General features: G+C 41.4%; 1 protein-coding gene across 1 annotated transcript; it reads left to right on the top strand.

Annotated features, from left to right (window-relative positions):
* The first annotated feature begins 2238 nt into the window (after positions 1-2238).
* LOC141051489 (NACHT and WD repeat domain-containing protein 2-like) lies at positions 2239-16787 on the top strand. The gene is made up of 6 exons (XM_073548411.1): positions 2239-2244; positions 2993-3109; positions 5376-5579; positions 11650-11797; positions 12093-12649; positions 13035-16787. Exons 1-6 carry the CDS (start codon positions 2239-2241, stop codon positions 16785-16787), a joined length of 4785 nt encoding a protein of 1594 aa, XP_073404512.1.
* The last annotated feature ends 3063 nt before the right edge of the window (positions 16788-19850 follow it).

Here is a 19850-nt window from a genome sequence, read left to right on the forward strand (position 1 = left end):
TCAGCAGTCAGTATCACACAGGATAGGATTAGATACACTGCTCAGCAGACAGTATCACAGGATAGGATTATATACACGGCTCAGCAGACAGTATCACACAGGAGAGGATTAGATACACGGCTCAGCAGTCAGTATTACACAGGAGAGGATTAGATACACGGCTCAGCAGTCAGTATCACACAGGATAGGATTAGATACACGGCTCAGCAGACAGTATCACACAGGAGAGGATTATATACACGGCTCAGCAGTCAGTATCACACAGGATAGGATTAGATACACGGCTCAGCAGACAGTATCACAGGATATGATTAGATACACGGCTCAGCAGTCAGTATCACAGGATAGGATTAGATACACGGCTCAGTATCACACAGGATAGGTTTAGATACACGGCTCAGCAGACAGTATCACAGGATATGATTAGATACACGGCTCAGCAGTCAGTATCACAGGATAGGATTAGATACACGGCTCAGTATCACACAGGATAGGATTAGATACACGGCTCAGCAAACAGTATAATGCTTAATGAAGATATATAATCACTAAGCCAAGTTTGTAAGCGGTTGGGTTAAAGTAATGCACATTTATATACAACTGTGATAGTTTACTGCCCCAGTGCCCAGAACATGTAGGTAAAATGTTCAGTGATTTAGTGCCTGCATACTGGAATCTGAAAGTTTACTGCTGTGGTGCTTTAGTGCCACGGTCCCTGGAGTCTGGCGATTTAGTGTCGCTGTCCCTGGAGTCTGGCGATTTAGTGCCGTGGTCCCTGGAGTCTGGCGATTTAGTGCCGTGGTCCCTGGAGTCTGGCGATTTAGTGCCGCGGTCCCTGGAGTCTGGCGATTTAGTGCCGTGGTCCCTGGAGTCTGGCGATTTAGTGCCGCGGTCCCTGGTGTCTGGCGATTTAGTGCCGTGGTCCCTGGAGTCTGGCGATTCAGTGCCGTGGTCCCTGGAGTCTGGCGATTCAGTGCCGCGGTCCCTGGAGTCTGGCGACTTAGTGCCGTGGTCCGTGGAGTCTGGCGATTTAGTGCCGTGGTCCCTGGAGTCTGGCGATTCAGTGCCGTGGTCCCTTGAGTCTGGCGATTTAGTGCCGCGGTCCCTGGAGTCTGGCGATTTAGTGCCGCTGTCCCTGGAGTCTGGCGATTTAGTGCCGCTGTCCCTGGAGTCTGGCGATTTAGTGCCGTGGTCTCTGGAGTCTGGCAATTCAGTGCCGCGGTCCTTGGAGTCTGGCGATTTAGTGCCGCTGTCCCTGGAGTCTGGCGATTTAGTGCCGCGGTCCCTGGAGTCTGGCGATTTAGTGCCGCTGTCCCTGGAGTCTGGCGATTTAGTGCCACGGTCCCTGGAGTCTGGCGATTTAGTGCCGTGGTCTCTGGAGTCTGGCGATTCAGTGCCGCGGTCCCTGGAGTCTGGCGATTTAGTGCCGCTGTCCCTGGAGTCTGACGATTTAGTGCCGTGGTCCCTGGAGTCTGGCGATTCAGTGCTGTGGTCCTTGGAGTCTGGCGATTTAGTGCCGCTGTCCCTGGAGTCTGACGATTTAGTGCCGTGGTCCCTGGAGTCTGGCGATTCAGTGCCGTGGTCCCTGGAGTCTGGCGATTCAGTGCCGTGGTCTCTGGAGTCTGGCGATTTAGTGCCGCTGTCCCTGGAGTCTGGCGATTTAGTGCCGCTGTCCCTGGAGTCTGGCGATTCAGTGCCGTGGTCTCTGGAGTCTGGCGATTTAGTGCCGCTGTCCCTGGAGTCTGGCGATTTAGTGCCGCTGTCCCTGGAGTCTGGCGATTTAGTGCCGCGGTCCGTGGAGTCTGGCGATTTAGTGTCGCTGTCCCTGGAGTCTGGCGATTTAGTGTCGCTGTCCCTGGAGTCTGGCGATTTAGTGCCGCGGTCCCTGGAGTCTGGCGATTTAGTGCCGCTGTCCCTGGAGTCTGGCGATTTAGTGTCGCGGTCCCTGGAGTCTGGCGATTTAGTGCCGCGGTCCGTGGAGTCTGGCGATTTAGTGCCGCGGTCCGTGGAGTCTGGCGATTTAGTGCCGCGGTCCCTGGAGTCTGGCGATTTAGTGCCGCTGTCCCTGGAGTCTGGCGATTTAGTGTCGCTGTCCCTGGAGTCTGGCGATTTAGTGCCGCGGTCCGTGGAGTCTGGCGATTTAGTGCCGCGGTCCCTGGAGTCTGGCGATTTAGTGCCGCTGTCCCTGGTGGTTTAGTTGCAATAATACTTTATTTCTTGTGATTCTGTTCAGACTCCATGAAGGTGAGAGCAGCTCTGCACACACAGGTCTACCCCAAGCTGAGGGAGTACTGCCGCCATCTGCACGGGGTGGAATTTCAGGTAAAATAATTTAAGATAAACTCTTTAAATTCGGCATCTATGTGTCCAGCATTGGCATATGGCTAATAGCAGTGGTGCCTCTTCATTATGTAGCTATACTGCATGGTGGAGCATGGAGCCGTTGGTTCCCTTCGCCACCATTCAGCCTGTGTGTCTGAGTCACAGAGCAGCAGGTGCGATGGCGTCTCGAGATCGTGCCTTCTGTGTGGAACCTCAGTGCACAGAGTGGAGCAGCGCCACGAGGGGAACGGGATGAGGGGTGGGGATACACTATATTGTGGGGCATTTTATAGTGTTAGGGGCACCATAGGGTCATCATACTTGAAGGATGGGGGGTACTTTGGGGTCACCATACTGTGTGGGTGGCATTTTATGGGGCATCATACTCTATGGGGGCCATGAAAGGTGTATAGTAATGTGTGAGAACACTATGGGGTTTAAGTACAGACACAAATACTGTGTACAAGCCGTAACACATCTTTAATAGTTGGGAGCTATTCCCTACTGTGACTGCACCGATGCGACATGACCCCCCTCTACTGCTCCCGATTTCTCCTCCTTTTGCTCTGGGTCGCTATGCTGTTTGTGTTCTCCTGGTATCCAGCAAGTTTCACAATTCGGGACCTTTAAAGTCCCATTAATGTAAGGATATACATATTATTGTCTGCAGGTCATAGACGGCTATCATGGAGTTCATCCTGGAGACTTTTACAGCACAAAAGTCCAGCAGATCCGTATGCAGCTGCTGGAGGAATGTCTGCGCTCCTCAGCCGGGCCGCGCTTCGTGGTAAGAAACAAGCAGCACTCAGGAACAAAGCAAAGGGATTGTGAACCTACAAATAAAAGGAGTCCACAGATGGTATGAGTGTGGGCCCCCAGATCTATCACTGGTTTCTTATTCAGGTTACATAGGCTCTCTCTATGATTGATGGGGAGTCAGGACTCACAGGCTTTCTCTGAGTGGGGGGTGGAAGGAAGCTGGACTCACAGCCTTTCTCTGAGTGGGCGGATGAATCAGGACTCACAGGCTTTCTCTGCGCAGAAGAAACAGAACTCACAGGCTCTATGATTGATGGGGAAGCAGGACTCATGGGCTTTCTTTGTGAGTAGGTGGAGGAAGCAACACTCACAAGGTTTCTCTGAGTGGGAGGAGGAAGCAGACTCACAGGCTTTCTCTGGGTGGAGGAACAGGACTCATAAGCTTTCTTTGTGAGTGGGCGAAGGCAGCAGGACTCACAGACTTTCTCTGAGTGGGCGGAGGAACAGGACTCATAGACTTTCTTTGTGAGTAGGGGGAATAGGACTCACAGGTTGTCCCTATGACTGTGTGGGGAAAAAGGGGACTTGCAGCTGTAACAGCTGTGGAGCGCCCCACGGGGCCTGGGGGTACTCGGTACCGGACCCGTCGACTTCAATGGGGGACGGTGTCACGGCGGTGGCGACCCGGTCCGTGGCCCTGAGGCGTCCAGTAAATGGAATAAGGGAAAGTTGTGTGGTATTTATGTGGTAAAAATGAAGATAAAGTTATTAGATGGTGAAATACGTGATGCCACCTGTGGTAATCTGGTCAGAGGTGACCAGCGCTGCGGTGTTGCTTCTCTGGGATGGATGTTGGGCGCAGCTATGATGTTGTAGCCCTCCACAGGTAGGGCTGTAGTCCCAGGGCAAAGATGTTAAATAAATAGTAAAAATGGCTGTGAACGTTGGGGTGCAGATAAATGAGAGACACAGAGAGGTGCAGTTTCTTTACCTTTTACTGGTAATAGGTTGCAGTCCGGAGTACCACATACAGGTGATGGAATGAGTCCGGCTCACCTGGAGGCATTCAGGGGATCCACCTTGCCAGGTGGGGATTTAGGACCTTCCTTTCTGCGCTTTGTGTGTGGGTCTCCGCTGTATATAACTATGCTGCGACCCTCTATTCGTGATGGTTTCACTAACCTGTACGGCTGTCAGCGTGAGCCTATTCCACGGGTACCGTTCTCTTCACCGTCGGCCCCGGGCTTGTTATCCGCTGCCGTGCCCTCAGGTGATCAATGTGCACAGGAATTTACAATCCCCTGTACTTTCAGATTCGGCTATCAGGGTGTACAGCTCCTGTCAGCCTAGGACTCTTTTCTTTTTATTAGCGCTTCACACAGGGGTCTGCTATATGCAGTATTTTAGCTTCCCTAGAGTCTCTCAGTCTCTGCTCTTGTCCTTTCCCTCTTCACAGATCAGCTGCCTGTCTTTATCTGACAGGATCTTCCAGAAAGATCTCTTTACCTCACGTCCTCACGTTTAACTGTCCTCTCTCCTCACAGCTCACAGCTGTCCTCGTTTCCATGACAACTCCCTCAGCTCACCTCTAGCTGACTCACCAACCCCCTCTGCTGGCCAGAATTTATAAGGCAGCTCCCTTTTCTGACCTGCAGCAGTAATTGTGATTAAATCTATTACCTGGCACGGGGGTCCCTTTCTGCCTCCACGCATGACTTCACCTCTTAGAGGGAGGCGATGTCACTGTGACAACCGGACTCTGGGGTGTCACAGCTGCTTACAGGGGAAATCCTAAAATACTATCTGTGTCCAAATTTAATCAATAGATGCTACTGTGCATGTGCCTCCACTGACGCCATTTTGTTGTAGTGTACATTTTTTTGGCTGCAGTGACAAGGGGCAGGCGGAAGCGCTTGTGCGGTAGCATCTATTGGTACGTGATAGATGTTAAAGCGCAGGCGCAGCCGACGGCACCATTTTGATAGTGATGCACACATTAGTATATTCATTATGCAAACTAGGGGGCGGAGCAGTGAGGAATCTGTGACCTGTCAGCAGTCGGCATTATGAATATATAATCAGAGCACCACATGCATGAAGCCCTCCTTAGGACACAAGCATATCATTAACTAAAAACTAAAAATAAGGATTAAAAATGAAGCACAAGACACTGTGTGTAGGTTACTGTGCATAGTCCTGCTGACAGGTTCCCTTTAAGAACTACTTTCCCGTATCCGAAGTTTTATGGAACAAACTGTACAACGTTAGGATAAAATGGGTATTCTGTTTTCTAGGCTCTTATAGGAGAAGAATATGGACAGCCAGGTCTACCCACAGAGATTGACGGTGAAGAGTTTGAAAATGTTCTAAACATTGCTGAAGAATATAAAATCTGCACAAAGCGTCTCCAAACCTGGTACATCCGAGATGAAAACGCCATCCCACCAACCTATAACCTACTGGATAAGCGGAAACCGTTACACTGTGATCTAGGGAAGGTACTGACATCAAAAGTGTAACTAACATGTCTACATTCAATATACAGTATCTGTGCTTCATAGAATTACTGGAATCACAATTATACAGAGAAAGAATATAACTATATACTACTGCTCCTATGTACAAGAATATAACTACTATAATACTGCTCCTATGTACAAGAATATAACTACTATAATACTGCCCCCTATGTACAAGAATATAACTACTATAATACTGCCCCCTATGCACAAGAATATAACTACTATAATACTGCTCCTATGTACAAGAATATATCTACTATAATACTGCTCCCTATGTACAAGAATATAACTACTATAATACTGCCCCCTATGTACAAGAATATAACTACTATAATACTGCTCCCTATGTACAAGAATATAACTACTATAATACTGCCCCCTATGTACAAGAATATAACTACTATAATACTGCCCCTATGTACAAGAATATAACTACTATAATACTGCCCCTATGTACAAGAATATAACTACTAAAACACTGCCCCTATATACAAGAATATAACTACTATAATACTGCTCCTATGTACAAGAATATAACTACTATAATACTGCCCCTATGTACAAGAATATAACTACTATAACACTGCCCCTATATACAAGAATATAACTACTATAATTCTGCTCCTATGTACAAGAATATAACTACTATAATACTGCTCCTATGTACAAGAATATAACTACTATAATACTGCTCCTATATACAAGAATGAATATAACTACTATAATACTGCTCCTATGTACAAGAATATAACTACTATAATACTGCCCCTATGTACAAGAATATAACTATTATAATACTGCTCCTATGTACAAGAATATAACTACTATAATACTGCTCCTATATACAAGAATATAACTACTATAATTCTGCTCCTATGTACAAGAATATAACTACTATAATACTGCCCCTATGTACAAGAATATAACTATTATAATACTGCTCCTATGTACAAGAATATAACTACTATAATACTGCTCCTATGTACAAGAATATAACTACTATAATACTGCTCCTATGTACAAGAATATAACTACTATAATACTGCCCCTATGTACAAGAATATAACTACTATAATACTGCCCCTATGTACAAGAATATAACTACTATAATACTAGGCCTATGTACAAGAATATAACTACTATAATACTGCCCCCTAGGTACAAGAATATAACTACTATAATACTGCTCCTATGTACAAGAACATAACTACTATAATACTGCCCCCTAGGTACAAGAATATAACTACTATAATACTGCTCCTATATACAAGAATATAGCTACTATGATACTGCTCCTATATACAAGAATATAACTACTATAATACTGCTCCTATATACAAGAATATAACTGCTATAATACTGCCCCTATGTACAAGAATATAACTACTATAATACTGCCCCCTATGTACAAGAAAATGACTACTATAATACTGCTCCTATATGCAAGAATATAACTACTATAATGCTGCCTCTATGTACAAGAATATAACTACTATAATACTGCCCCTATGTACAAGAATATAACGACTATAATACTGCCCCTATGTACAAGAATATAACTACTATAATACTGCCCCTATGTACAAGAATATAACTACTATAATACTGCCCCTATGTACAAGAATATAACTACTATAATACTGCGCCTATGTACAAGAATATAACTACTATAATACTGCCCCCTAGGTACAAGAATATAACTACTATAATACTGCTCCTATGTACAAGAACATAACTACTATAATACTGCCCCCTAGGTACAAGAATATAACTACTATAATACTGCTCCTATATACAAAAATATAGCTACTATGATACTGCTCCTATAAACAAGAATATAACTACTATAATACTGCTCCTATATACAAGAATATAACTACTATAATGCTGCCTCTATGTACAAGAATATAACTACTATAATACTGCCCCCTATGTACAAGAAAATGACTACTATAATACTGCTCCTATATGCAAGAATATAACTACTATAATACTGCCCCTATGTACAAGAACATAACTACTATAATACTGCCCTCTATGTACAAGAATATAACTACTATAATACTGCTCCTATGTACAATAATATAACTACTATAATACTGCTCCTATGTACAAGAATATAACTACTATAATACTGCCCGTATGTACAAGAATATAACTATTATAATACTGCTCCTATGTACAAGAATGTAACTACTATAATACTGCCCCATGTACAAGAATATAACTGCTATAATACGGCCCTCTATGTACAAGAATATAACTGCTATAATGCTGCTCCTATGTACATTACTATAACTACTATAATACTGCTCCTATGTACAAGAATATAACTACTATAATACTGCCCGCTATGTACAAGAATATAACTACTATAATACTGCTCCTATGTACAAGAATATAACTACTATAATACTGCCCCTATGTACAAGAACATAACTACTATAATACTGCCCCCTAGGTACAAGAATATAACTACTATAATAATGCTCCTATATACAAGAATATAACTACTATGATACTGCTCCTATATACAAGAATATAACTACTATAATACTTCTCCTATATACAAGAATATAACTACTATAATACTGCTCCTATATACAAGAATATAACTACTATAATACTGCTCCTATATACAAGAATATAACTACTATAATACTGCTCCTATATACAAGAATATAACTACTATAATACTGCCCCTATGTACAAGAATATAACTACTATAATACTGCCCTCTATGTACAAGAATATAACTACTATAATGCTGCTCCTATGTACAAGAATATAACTACTATAATACTGCTCCTATATACAAGAATATAGCTACTATAATACTGCCTCTATGTACAAGAATATAACTACTATAATACTGCCCCCTATGTACAAGAATATAACTACTATAATACTGCTCCTATGTACATTAATATAACTACTATAATACTGCTCCTATATACAAGAATATAACTACTATAATACTGCCAGCTATGTACAAGAATATAACTACTATAATGCTGCTCCTATATACAAGAATATAACGACTATAATACGGCCCCCTATGTACAAGAATATAACTACTATAATACTGCCCCTATGTACAAGAATATAACTACTATAATACTGCCCCCTATGTACAAGAATATAACTGCTATAATACTGCTCCTATGTACAAGAGTATAACTACTATAATACTACCCCCTAGGTAGAAGAATATAACTACTATAATACTGCTCCTATGTACAAGAACATAACTACTATAATACTGCCCCTTAGGTACAAGAATATAACTACTATAATGCTGCTCCTATATACAAGAATATAACTACTATGATACTGCTCCTATGTACAAGAATATAACTACTATAATACTGCTCCTATATACAAGAATATAGCTACTATAATACTGCTCCTATATACAAGAATATAACTACTATAATACTGCTCCTATGTACAAGAATATAACTACTATAATTCTGCTCCTATATACAAGAATATAACTACTATAATACTGCCCCTATGTACAAGAATATAACTACTATAATACTGCTCCTATATACAAGAATATAACTACTATAATACTGCCCTCTATGTACAAGAATATAACTACTATAATGCTGCTCCTATGTACAAGAATATAACTACTATAATACTGCTCCTATGTACAAGAATATAACTACTATAACACTGCCCGCTATGTACAAGAATATAACTACTATAATGCTGCTCCTATATACAAGAATATAGCTACTATAATACTGCCCCTATGTACAAGAACATAACTACTATAATACTGCCCCCTATGTACAAGAATATGACTACTATAATACTGCTCCTATATACAAGAATATAACTACTATAATACTGCACCTATGTACAAGAATATAACTACTATAACACTGCTCCTATGTACAAGAATGTAACTACTATAATACTGCCCTCTATGTACAAGAATATAACTACTATAATACTGCTCCTATATACAAGAATATAACTACTATAATACTGCTCCTATATACAAGAATATAACTACTATAATGCTGCTCCTATGTACAAGAATATAACTACTGTAATACTGCTCCTATGTACAAGAATATAACTACTATAATACTGCCCGCTATGTATAAGAATATAACTACTATAATGCTGCTCCTATATACAAGAATATAGCTACTATAATACTGCCCCTATGTACAAGAACATAACTACTATAATACTGCCCCCTATGTACAAGAATATGACTACTATAATACTGCTCCTATATACAAGAATATAACTACTATAATACTGCCCCTATGTACAAGAATATAACTACTATAATACTGCTCCTATGTACAAGAATATAACTACTATAATACTGCTCCTATGTACAAGAATGTAACTACTATAATACTGCCCCATGTACAAGAATATAACTACTATAATGCTGCTCTTATGTACAAGAATATAACTACTATAATATTGCTCCTATGTACAAGAATATAACTACTATAATATTGCTCCTATGTACAAGAATATAACTACTATAATACTGCCCCCTATGTACAAGAATATAACTACTATAATACTGCCCGCTATGTACAAGAATATAACTACTATAATACTGCCCCCTATGTACAAGAATATAACTACTATAATACTGCCCCCTATGTACAAGAATATAACTACTATAATACTGCTCCTATATACAAGAATATAACTACTATGATACTGCTCCTATGTACAAGAATATAACTACTATAATACTGCTCCTATATACAAGAATATAACTACTATAATACTGCTCCTATATACAAGAATATAACTACTATAATACTGCCCCTATGTACAAGAATATAAATACTATAATACTGCTCCTATATACAAGAATATAACTACTATAATACTGCTCCTATATACAAGAATATAACTACTATAATACTGCCCCCTATGTACAAGAATATAACTACTATAATACTGCTCCTATATACAAGAATATAACTACTATGATACTGCTCCTATGTACAAGAATATAACTACTATAATACTGCTCCTATGTACAAGAATATAACTACTATAATACTGCTCCTATATACAAGAATATAGCTACTATAATACTGCTCCTATATACAAGAATATAACTACTATAATACTGCCCCCTATGTACAAGAATATAACTACTATAATACTGCTCCTATATACAAGAATATAACTACTATGATACTGCTCCTATGTACAAGAATATAACTACTATAATACTGCTCCTATATACAAGAATATAACTACTATAATACTGCTCCTATATACAAGAATATAACTACTATAATGCTGCTCCTATGTACAAGAATATAACTACTATAATACTGCTCCTATGTACAAGAATATAACTACTATAATACTGCCCGCTATGTACAAGAATATAACTACTATAATGCTGCTCCTATATACAAGAATATAGCTACTATAATACTGCCCCTATGTACAAGGACATAACTACTATAATACTGCCCCCTATGTACAAGAATATGACTACTATAATACTGCTCCTATATACAAGAATATAACTACTATAATACTGCCACTATGTTCAAGAATATAACTACTATAATACTGCTCCTATGTACAAGAATATAACTACTATAATACTGCCCGCTATGTACAAGAATATAACTACTATAATACTGCCCCCTATGTACAAGAATATAACTACTATAATACTGCTCCTATGTACAAGAATATAACTACTATAATACTGCCCCTATGTACAAGAATGTAACTACTATAATACTGCCCCCTATGTACAAGAATATAACTACTATAATACTGCCCTTATGTACAAGAATATAACTACTATAATACTGCCCCCATATACAAGAATATAACTACTATAATACTGCTCCTATGTACGAGAATATAACTACTATAATACTGCCCCTATGTACAAGAATATAACTACTATAATACTGCTCCCATAACTACCGCTATATATATTTGTTGTTCGTTACAATCGTTATTATTAGCCTATTATACACTGCTGCTGTGTATTCATGTAATTTACGTTTCTCCACAGATCACTGACTTATATGAGGCATCTCAGGAGATTACACAGATTTTGCGTTTGATCGCTCCGTTATGTGTGAAGAGAGGGATTCTGGGAGAGGACCAGGCGCAGAAGTATTTTACATCTGGTAACATTGAGAATTCTTTACTAAATCCATGTAATAATATGTAACAAATAACTAACAGACAGCGCTCTGTCGCCTCCATGTGGCTCTTCTGTGGAACTGCAGTTATGCAGAAAAATATTGTTTCACTCAATACCGCACCATGAAATATCTAGAAATAAATGTATGACACAATTTCTGCACCCTCTCCCTGGGGTCATGGAATCTGAGATATGGGAGGTGTTTCCAGGGTCCATACACACTACTACTACAAAACAGAAAAAGTCCCTTATGCACCAAATTAAATAAATCAGCTGCATGGATTTTAACAAATTTTTATTTTTTTTAGTTCTGGAAAATGAACTTTTATTTGGCCTACAAAACAGTCCCGATTGTGACCTGGAGAGAAGCGTCTGCTACATACACAGGGTTCCCTATATGGCGATCCGCAAACAAAGGGGGAAAGCAGAGGCATCAGGGAGAGGACCACCTGAGGGTTACTCCAGGCTGTGCCACCTTCGAGATGTCTTCATTCCAGACTTGTCCTACACTAAGGGTCTGCATGTCTACAGCACCACCACGACATGTGACGTCAAGGTGGGCTACACGGAAAAGAAGGAGCAGGTCTACGTAGAGGGGCTCTGCAGACAGTTCTATGGAGACATAGTGAAGATGATTGACCGTCATGTCTCTAAATGTCCCGGACCTCTGAAGAATGGCGCAGAGGAAGTTCTCTATCATCTCTCCCTGTGTAGGATGTATTCAGACCTGCAGGAATATGAGATCAGAGAAGAAGAGAGTATAAGAAGGTACATTGTGCATGACGACGAGTCCCGGAAACCAATGGTCGTGTCTGGAGAGCCTGGATGTGGGAAGACGCTTCTTCTGGCCTCGTGCGGGAAGAAGGTAATGTCCTGACCTTTACCTTATTTTAGGATCCTTGTTCTCACTCAGACCCATCAGATAATGTACAGTGGGATCACAGATCTACAACCATTGTCCTCTTGTGAACCAACACATCCAACCTTAAGATATGGATGAAGCCACATCTCCTCATTAACACATCTAATTTTGAAAGTTTCTTACTTTGCAAAATTTTTCCCCAATGACTTAAAACTTTTGCACAGTATTATAAACGACAGATCGTCTGTTGCCAATGCATATCTGAGCCGATGCCCCCATTGAGTGACTCTTGCCCTGTCTAAAAGACTCCCCCTAAGAAATGCATTGTCCATTTTTTACCATTAAATCTGCAGGATCCCTTTAAAAAACTCCTTTCTTCTTCTTTCAGGTAGACTTATGGCTTGGAGACCTTGACCCAGCAGTTGTCCTTCGCTTCATCCCCCAATTTGGTGAACCTTTGACGCTGAGCAACTTGATAATGGGATTGTGTCATCAGTTATCCAATATTTACAAGAAAGTCGTTCCTTCTGCGAATGTTGATGACACGGCCAAGTTGGTGGAATGCTTTTGGAGCCTTCTTTCAGCATCAACTAGGCAAAGTCCACTGATCCTGATACTGGACGGTGTGGAGAATTTGATACATCGTAATGATGAAGAACCTTTTTGCTGGTTGCCATCTTCTCTACCACAATTCACAAAGATTATTGTATCGATCACCGAGGACAAAAGTTCAAAGCAAAACAAACATAGCCAAGATCAAGACGAGGTTATAATCCTTTGCGTGAAGCCAACCAGAAAACAATGCAATGACCAACTAAAGATGAAACTCTTGAATAAGCAGAGGAAAATAACTTCGGGTCAACAGGTGTACGTTAATCGATCATTGGGAAGTCACACTTCCCCACTGCAAATGCTTCTGCTCTTTAAGGAAGTCAAAGAATGGAAATCCCACCACGACGTTGATAGTCAAACTCTTGGTGAAAGCTCTTATCAGTCAACTGAAAGATTTTTCCAAAAACTTGAAAGGAAATATGGTTACGAGCTCATTTCCAGGATGTTGAGTTATATCACACTGTCTAGATCTGGAATTGGAGAAGTCGAGCTTGTTGACGTATTATCGTCCGATGACGTGGCTCTCACCCAACTCTACCACATCCATGATGCTGTGGGCTCGTTGAGAGTGCCAGACTGGCTTATTGCAAATATCTTATGTGACTTAAAAGACTGCATTGCCTCCAGAGTTGTGACTGGATCCAGATTACTATGGTGGACAAATAGACTTTACCGGCAAGTGGTGGCTGAACGATATCTCCCAAGTCAAGAAATGATTTGCGAGTTACATGCAAACATGTGCGACTACTTTGGGGGCTGTTGGGCAAGAGGAAGAGCTAAGTCGATATCTACAAATCAAAGAAAAAACCCACAACCAAAAGAACAAAACTTCAACTCTACTTCGGCCATAGTCAACAGACTTGCCAAAATTTACGTTGACCGTCAACTTCCACCTCAACCGTGGTCCTTCAACGGTCAACGTATGACCGTATACAATTTAAGAAAGGCTTTTGACCTTCCTTATCACCTAAGAGAAAGTGGTAAACTGGACCATCTCTACAATGACATACTAATGGTGGTGCCATTTTACAAAACCCTCTTAAACACCGGTCACGTAAATTCGTTGATCCATATTGTAGAAAATGCGGCCGTGACGCTTGAAAGAGAAGAAGTCCATCTCATCCATGACGTGCTGAAGCAAACAAGGTGTCTCCTGCACGATAATCCAAATGGGTTTGAGATGATCCTTCAGTCAAACATGGTGCCCCTCGTATTCCTTTATCCTTGCCTTTCGAGGTTTGCCAAACAAATATATAGCGAGGCCATGAAAAATTCCTTCTTGATAACCTTGAACTCAGCTCAAATCCAATTGGCACCTACTAAAGTTGAGTTCCGAGAGACACCAAAAATCGCCGCCATCTTAGAGATGACCTCAAAACCTCAACTTGTTGTAGCACTGCAGGACGGCAGGGTTTATACTTGGAGCAGAAGAAAGAAACCAGCTTTGGTATATCAACTACCACAAAACATGAAGGTCATTAGTGCTACTTTAGAAAATGAGGGTCTGCATCTGGTACTTTCCACCAATCAACGGTCAATTGTCCTCCTTGATTGCTCCTCTTGGACTTTTCTCAATGAAATTTGCAACACTACTAAAGAAGCCAAGGTGATTCCTCGAGGTCATCTCCTATATCGATCAATGCTATTTTTGTGTTTTGAGGATTCTCCATTGGTTAGTGTTTACAGCGTTCGTTCTGGAAAACTTCTGAAAAAAGTCACTTTTGCCCAAAATATTACTTACTTTGCATCTGTTGGCCACGGAGATATCGTTATAGGTCAAATTGGTGCGATTCTTATTTACGATCGTTTTTTTTCAGAAAAAGTTTCTTTGCAGATGGACACTTCAAAAATTGGCATACGTGACGTATATATGCATGGATCAGATGTGTACGTCGTCGATCTAGCGGGTCATCTCAGGATCTGGAGCATAGCAGATCCCTCTAAGGCAAAACTTTTGGGTGAATGTTATTCTGATGAAGTCAACACTTACGCAATATCTACAGAACTTTTTACAAAGTATCTACTGATATGCAAGGTGACCACTCTTGATGTATGGGAAACCTTAACGTTGGAGAAAAGCAGTTTCAGACCACCTCGTAAAGGCAAATTTATTTCCTCTGTTCTTACCCCGAGTGAGGAACAAGTCATCGCCATCCTAGAAAATTTCCCATCGCTCTTCGTGTGGAGCTTAAAGAGTGGACACTGTGTTTCCATGATTGATGTCCATGCGGGGATACTTACACACATTACCAAGAGCCGGCAGCTAAATGTATTAGGGGCAGTAACTGAGAGTAATGCCCTATTATTGTGGGATTTGGAAACCATTACAAGTCCAACCTCTTTCTTCAAGACGGGAAGACCAGTGAGATCATTACATCTCTGCCCTGAAGAAGGCATTGGCTACACATCCGATGGTTCAGATACAGTTTGCCAATGGGACATCCCTAGTTCTAAAATAAAGTCCTTTTTCCAGCACAACGATCCAGTAGAAATTATTAGTTTAACCTCTAACGGAGAGTTTCTCATAACATGGGGCACATCAAGACTTTACGTCTGGGAAACGGATACGGGAATCAATAGGCATTGTATCCAATGTACGTCTGTTTCACAATTGCTCATCGTTCCGAATAGTAATTTTGTGGTCACGTTGTGTAAAGATGGAGTTTCTAGAGTATGGAAGCCCAAAACTGGGACAACGGTGTGCAAAATCCATACTCCGTTAAATCAGGGTGTCGTGACCGATGAGGGAACGTTTGTGATCGGCCTCGATGGTAACAGACTCTTAGCCGTAAGTTTATGGTCTGGTTGCGTCAATAAAGAGTTCCACTCTACTAACGACCAAGACTCCATTGTGGCTTTCCGGTGTCTTCACAGCATCCCAGATTTTGTTGTCTTGTTGACCTCAAGTTCGGAAATCTACACATGGAACGTGGTAGAAGAAACCTTTTGCCACTTTTCCAAAGTCTCCATCCCATCGCCCATCCTTGGCTGTTCCTTTGAAGTCTCATCTAATGGAGACATCATAGTGATCACAGTGGGTGGTGAAGTCAACGTTGTACAGACTGTTGACCACAAACATTGCATCTTGCGTTACACTACCTGTATCTTACATCAACATTTGACCAGTGACGGTCGGTACCTCATTTACATCCTTCACAACAATCCTGTTCCTCGTTGCGAGTGTGAGTTCCATAGAAATCCAACTCTGAATGTTATGGAAGTCGTAAATGGAAGACGCGTTGTCCATAGTCACCTCGGTAAAGTTCCTTGTGCCATGACGGTGTCAGATCACGATGGGACAGTCTGTGTTGGATTTGAAGATGGCACCCTTGGCTTGTACTCAATAGTTGGGAGAATGAAGGGGAATAGAAGGATTGAAACTTTTCTTTCTTCTAGCAATAGGGATGAGACAAGTGTCACTATCTACGAGGGGAAACAGTCTGTGGAGATGATATGGAACGAGTCTAACAGTCCTAGCTCCAGTCCAGACTCTTCAGGAGATGAGGAACCTCCTTCTGACCAAAAGTAATGTTTCATAAAACACATGTTGCCTACAGACAATGGAGATGACAGGGAAATTCTTTGGGGATCAACTGAAATGTCCGTCAACTTGGGAACCATAACAAAAAATCCAGTTCAAACCTACAAAGCCCTAAGTCTGCCGAATACCAACCTCCACTCCACCAGAGACACGTTCTTCACCATTCCTCATACAAGACTTCTCTCGTGCTTCTCCTCTTTTCTGGAGTTTTTTTCACTTGTGCTTTCAGTCAACCAAACTTTCCAAACCTTGAAAACCTCATTGCATCTTCTGCTTTGCTTAATTATTACTGATGTGCAACATTCATTGCTTTGGATATGAGAAGCAACTCCAAGGCTGTCGAATAGAATACTGACTTAAAGGGGTATTCCCACCTCCAAAATCCTATCCCAATATGTAGTAGGCGTAATAATATTACCAAATACTTCCAATTAGAAATGAGGTATAGTTCTCCTGATTAGCCATGTCACTTATCTCATGTGTAGTGCACTGCAGTAGCTTAGATATCCATGGATACCTAAGCTAAGCTACTGCGATACCCTGCACAATAGGTAAGGGACATGGCTAATCAGGAGAACTATACTAAGTTTCTAATTACAGGTATTTGCTAATATTATCATTACATCTACTACATATTGGGACAGGATCTTGGCGAAGGAAATACCCCCTTAATTATTGCACCCGGTCAGATGGCTCTTTCATATCCACATAGATCTCTGTATACATATCCTTCTATTTGCACACGTTGCGTTTTTGCTGCATTTTTTTTTTTTTTCTGCAGAAAATAAATTTGCATTTTACAGTAGCAGCAAAAGCGATCAGAATTCAGAAATCTCATGCACACGTTTGTTTTTCGTTTTTTCTTCCTGATTGAATTTGGGCATTGCAGCGGGTTTTTTTAAATTGCAGCAAGTCAATTCTTCCAGGCTTTTTTTTTTCCTCCCAAAGAAAGTAACTAGTTTCAATACACATGTACTATAAACGAATCACACATGTAAACCGCACCCAAAAACCGCTTCACTTTACCATATAATGTGCTGAAAAATGGGGGGAGATCATAAGTGCCGTTAAGTGGTGAAGAAAAAAAAAAGTAATTTCCACCATTATTTTTGAGGGTTTTGTTTTTACTGCCATTATGCTCCCGGTGAGTACGAGTGCAGCGATATTTAACTTTATTTTATTTGTTTTATACGGGGAAATTTATTAAAAAAAAAATATGTTGGGGTGCTTCGGCATTTTGTCAGATTTTTTTTTTTTTTGTTTTTTTTTTTTAACATCTACTGTTTGTGTTTTCAGCCCTGGTTACTTACACAGGGTTTCTGAATTGAGAAGTTTTATTGTATTTTTTTTATCTTTCCATCTATTTTGTCCATTTTGCAAAGAGGAGAAGTTGCAGAAAAATAGTCATTCTGGCGTAATGAATTTTTATTTTGCTTTAGTGTTTAACTTATGGGTTAAGTAATTTTATATTTTGATAGGTTGGACCTTTTCGATACTGAATATATTTATTTTTAACTAGCTGAAGAGCCCGGCGCTGCCCAGGCATAGTAACTAACTGTGGTTAGTTATAACAAATTATAATTATCCTCCATCCCATAGTCCCGCGCCCATATACCCATCACACATATCCACGATCTCATAGTCGAGTGCCCATATACCCATCACACATACTCCATCCCATAGTCCCGTGCCCATATACCCATCATACATATCCTCCATCCCATAGTCCCGTGCCCATATACCCATCACACATATCCACGATCTCATAGTCGAGTGCCCATATACCCATCACACATCCTCCATCCCATAGTCCCGTGCCCATATACCCATCACACATCCTCCATCCCATAGTCCCGTGCCCATATACCCATCATACATATCCTCCATCCCATAGTCCCGTGCCCATATACCCATCACACATCCTCCATCCCATAGTCCCATGCCCATATACCCATCATACATATTCACCATCCCATAGTCCCGTGCCCATATACCCAGGCCATCACACATCCTCCATCCCATAGTTCCGTGCCCATATACCCATCACACATCCTCCATCCCATAGTCCCGTGCCCATATACCCATCATACATATCCTCCATCCCATAGTTGAGTGCCCATATACCCATCACAAATCCTCCATCCCATAGGCCCGTGCCCATGTACCCATCATACATATCCTCCATCCCATAGGCCCATGCCCATATACCCATCATACATATCCTCCATCCCATAGTCCAGTGCCCATATACCCATCATACATATCCTCCATCCCATAGTCCCGTGCCCATATACCCATCACACATCCTCCATCCCATAGTCCCGTGCCCATATACCCATCACACATCCTCCATCCCATAGTTCCGTGCCCATATACCCATCACACATCCTCCATCCCATAGTCCCGTGCCCATATACCCATCATACATATCCTCCATCCCATAGTTGAGTGCCCATATACCCATCACAAATCCTCCATCCCATAGGCCCGTGCCCATGTACCCATCATACATATCCTCCATCCCATAGACCCATGCCCATATACCCATCATACATATCCTCCATCCCATAGTCCAGTGCCCATATACCCATCATACATATCCTCCATCCCATAGTCCCATGCCCATATACCCATCATACATATCCTCCATCCCATAGTCCAGTGCCCATATACCCATCATACATATCCTCGATCCCATAGTCCCGTGCCCATATACCCGTCATACATATCCTCCATCCCATTGTCCCATGCCCATGTACCCATCATACATATCCTCCATCCCATAGTCCCGTGCCTATATACCCATCACACATCCTCCATCCCATAGTCCCGTGCCCATATACATATCCGCCATCCCATAGTCCCGTGCCCATATACCCACCACACATCCTCCATCCCATAGTCCAGTGCCCATATACCCATCATACATATTCACCATCCCATAGTCCCATGCACATATACCCATCATACATATCCTCCATCCTATAGTCCCATGCCCATATACCCATCATACATATCCTCCATCCCATAGTCCCGTGCCCATATGCCCAT

Source organism: Dendrobates tinctorius, unplaced genomic scaffold, assembly GCF_039654945.1.
Source record: "Dendrobates tinctorius isolate UK_male_01 unplaced genomic scaffold, ASM3965494v1 ptg000157l, whole genome shotgun sequence".
NCBI lineage: Eukaryota > Metazoa > Chordata > Amphibia > Anura > Dendrobatidae > Dendrobates > Dendrobates tinctorius.

Coding starts and splice junctions, on each gene's coding strand:
- LOC141051489 (XM_073548411.1), top strand. Junction 3,110..5,375: donor CAGCCGGGCCGCGCTTCGTG/GTAAGAAACAAG, acceptor TCTGTTTTCTAG/GCTCTTATAGGAGAAGAATA. Junction 5,580..11,649: donor TACACTGTGATCTAGGGAAG/GTACTGACATCA, acceptor GTTTCTCCACAG/ATCACTGACTTATATGAGGC.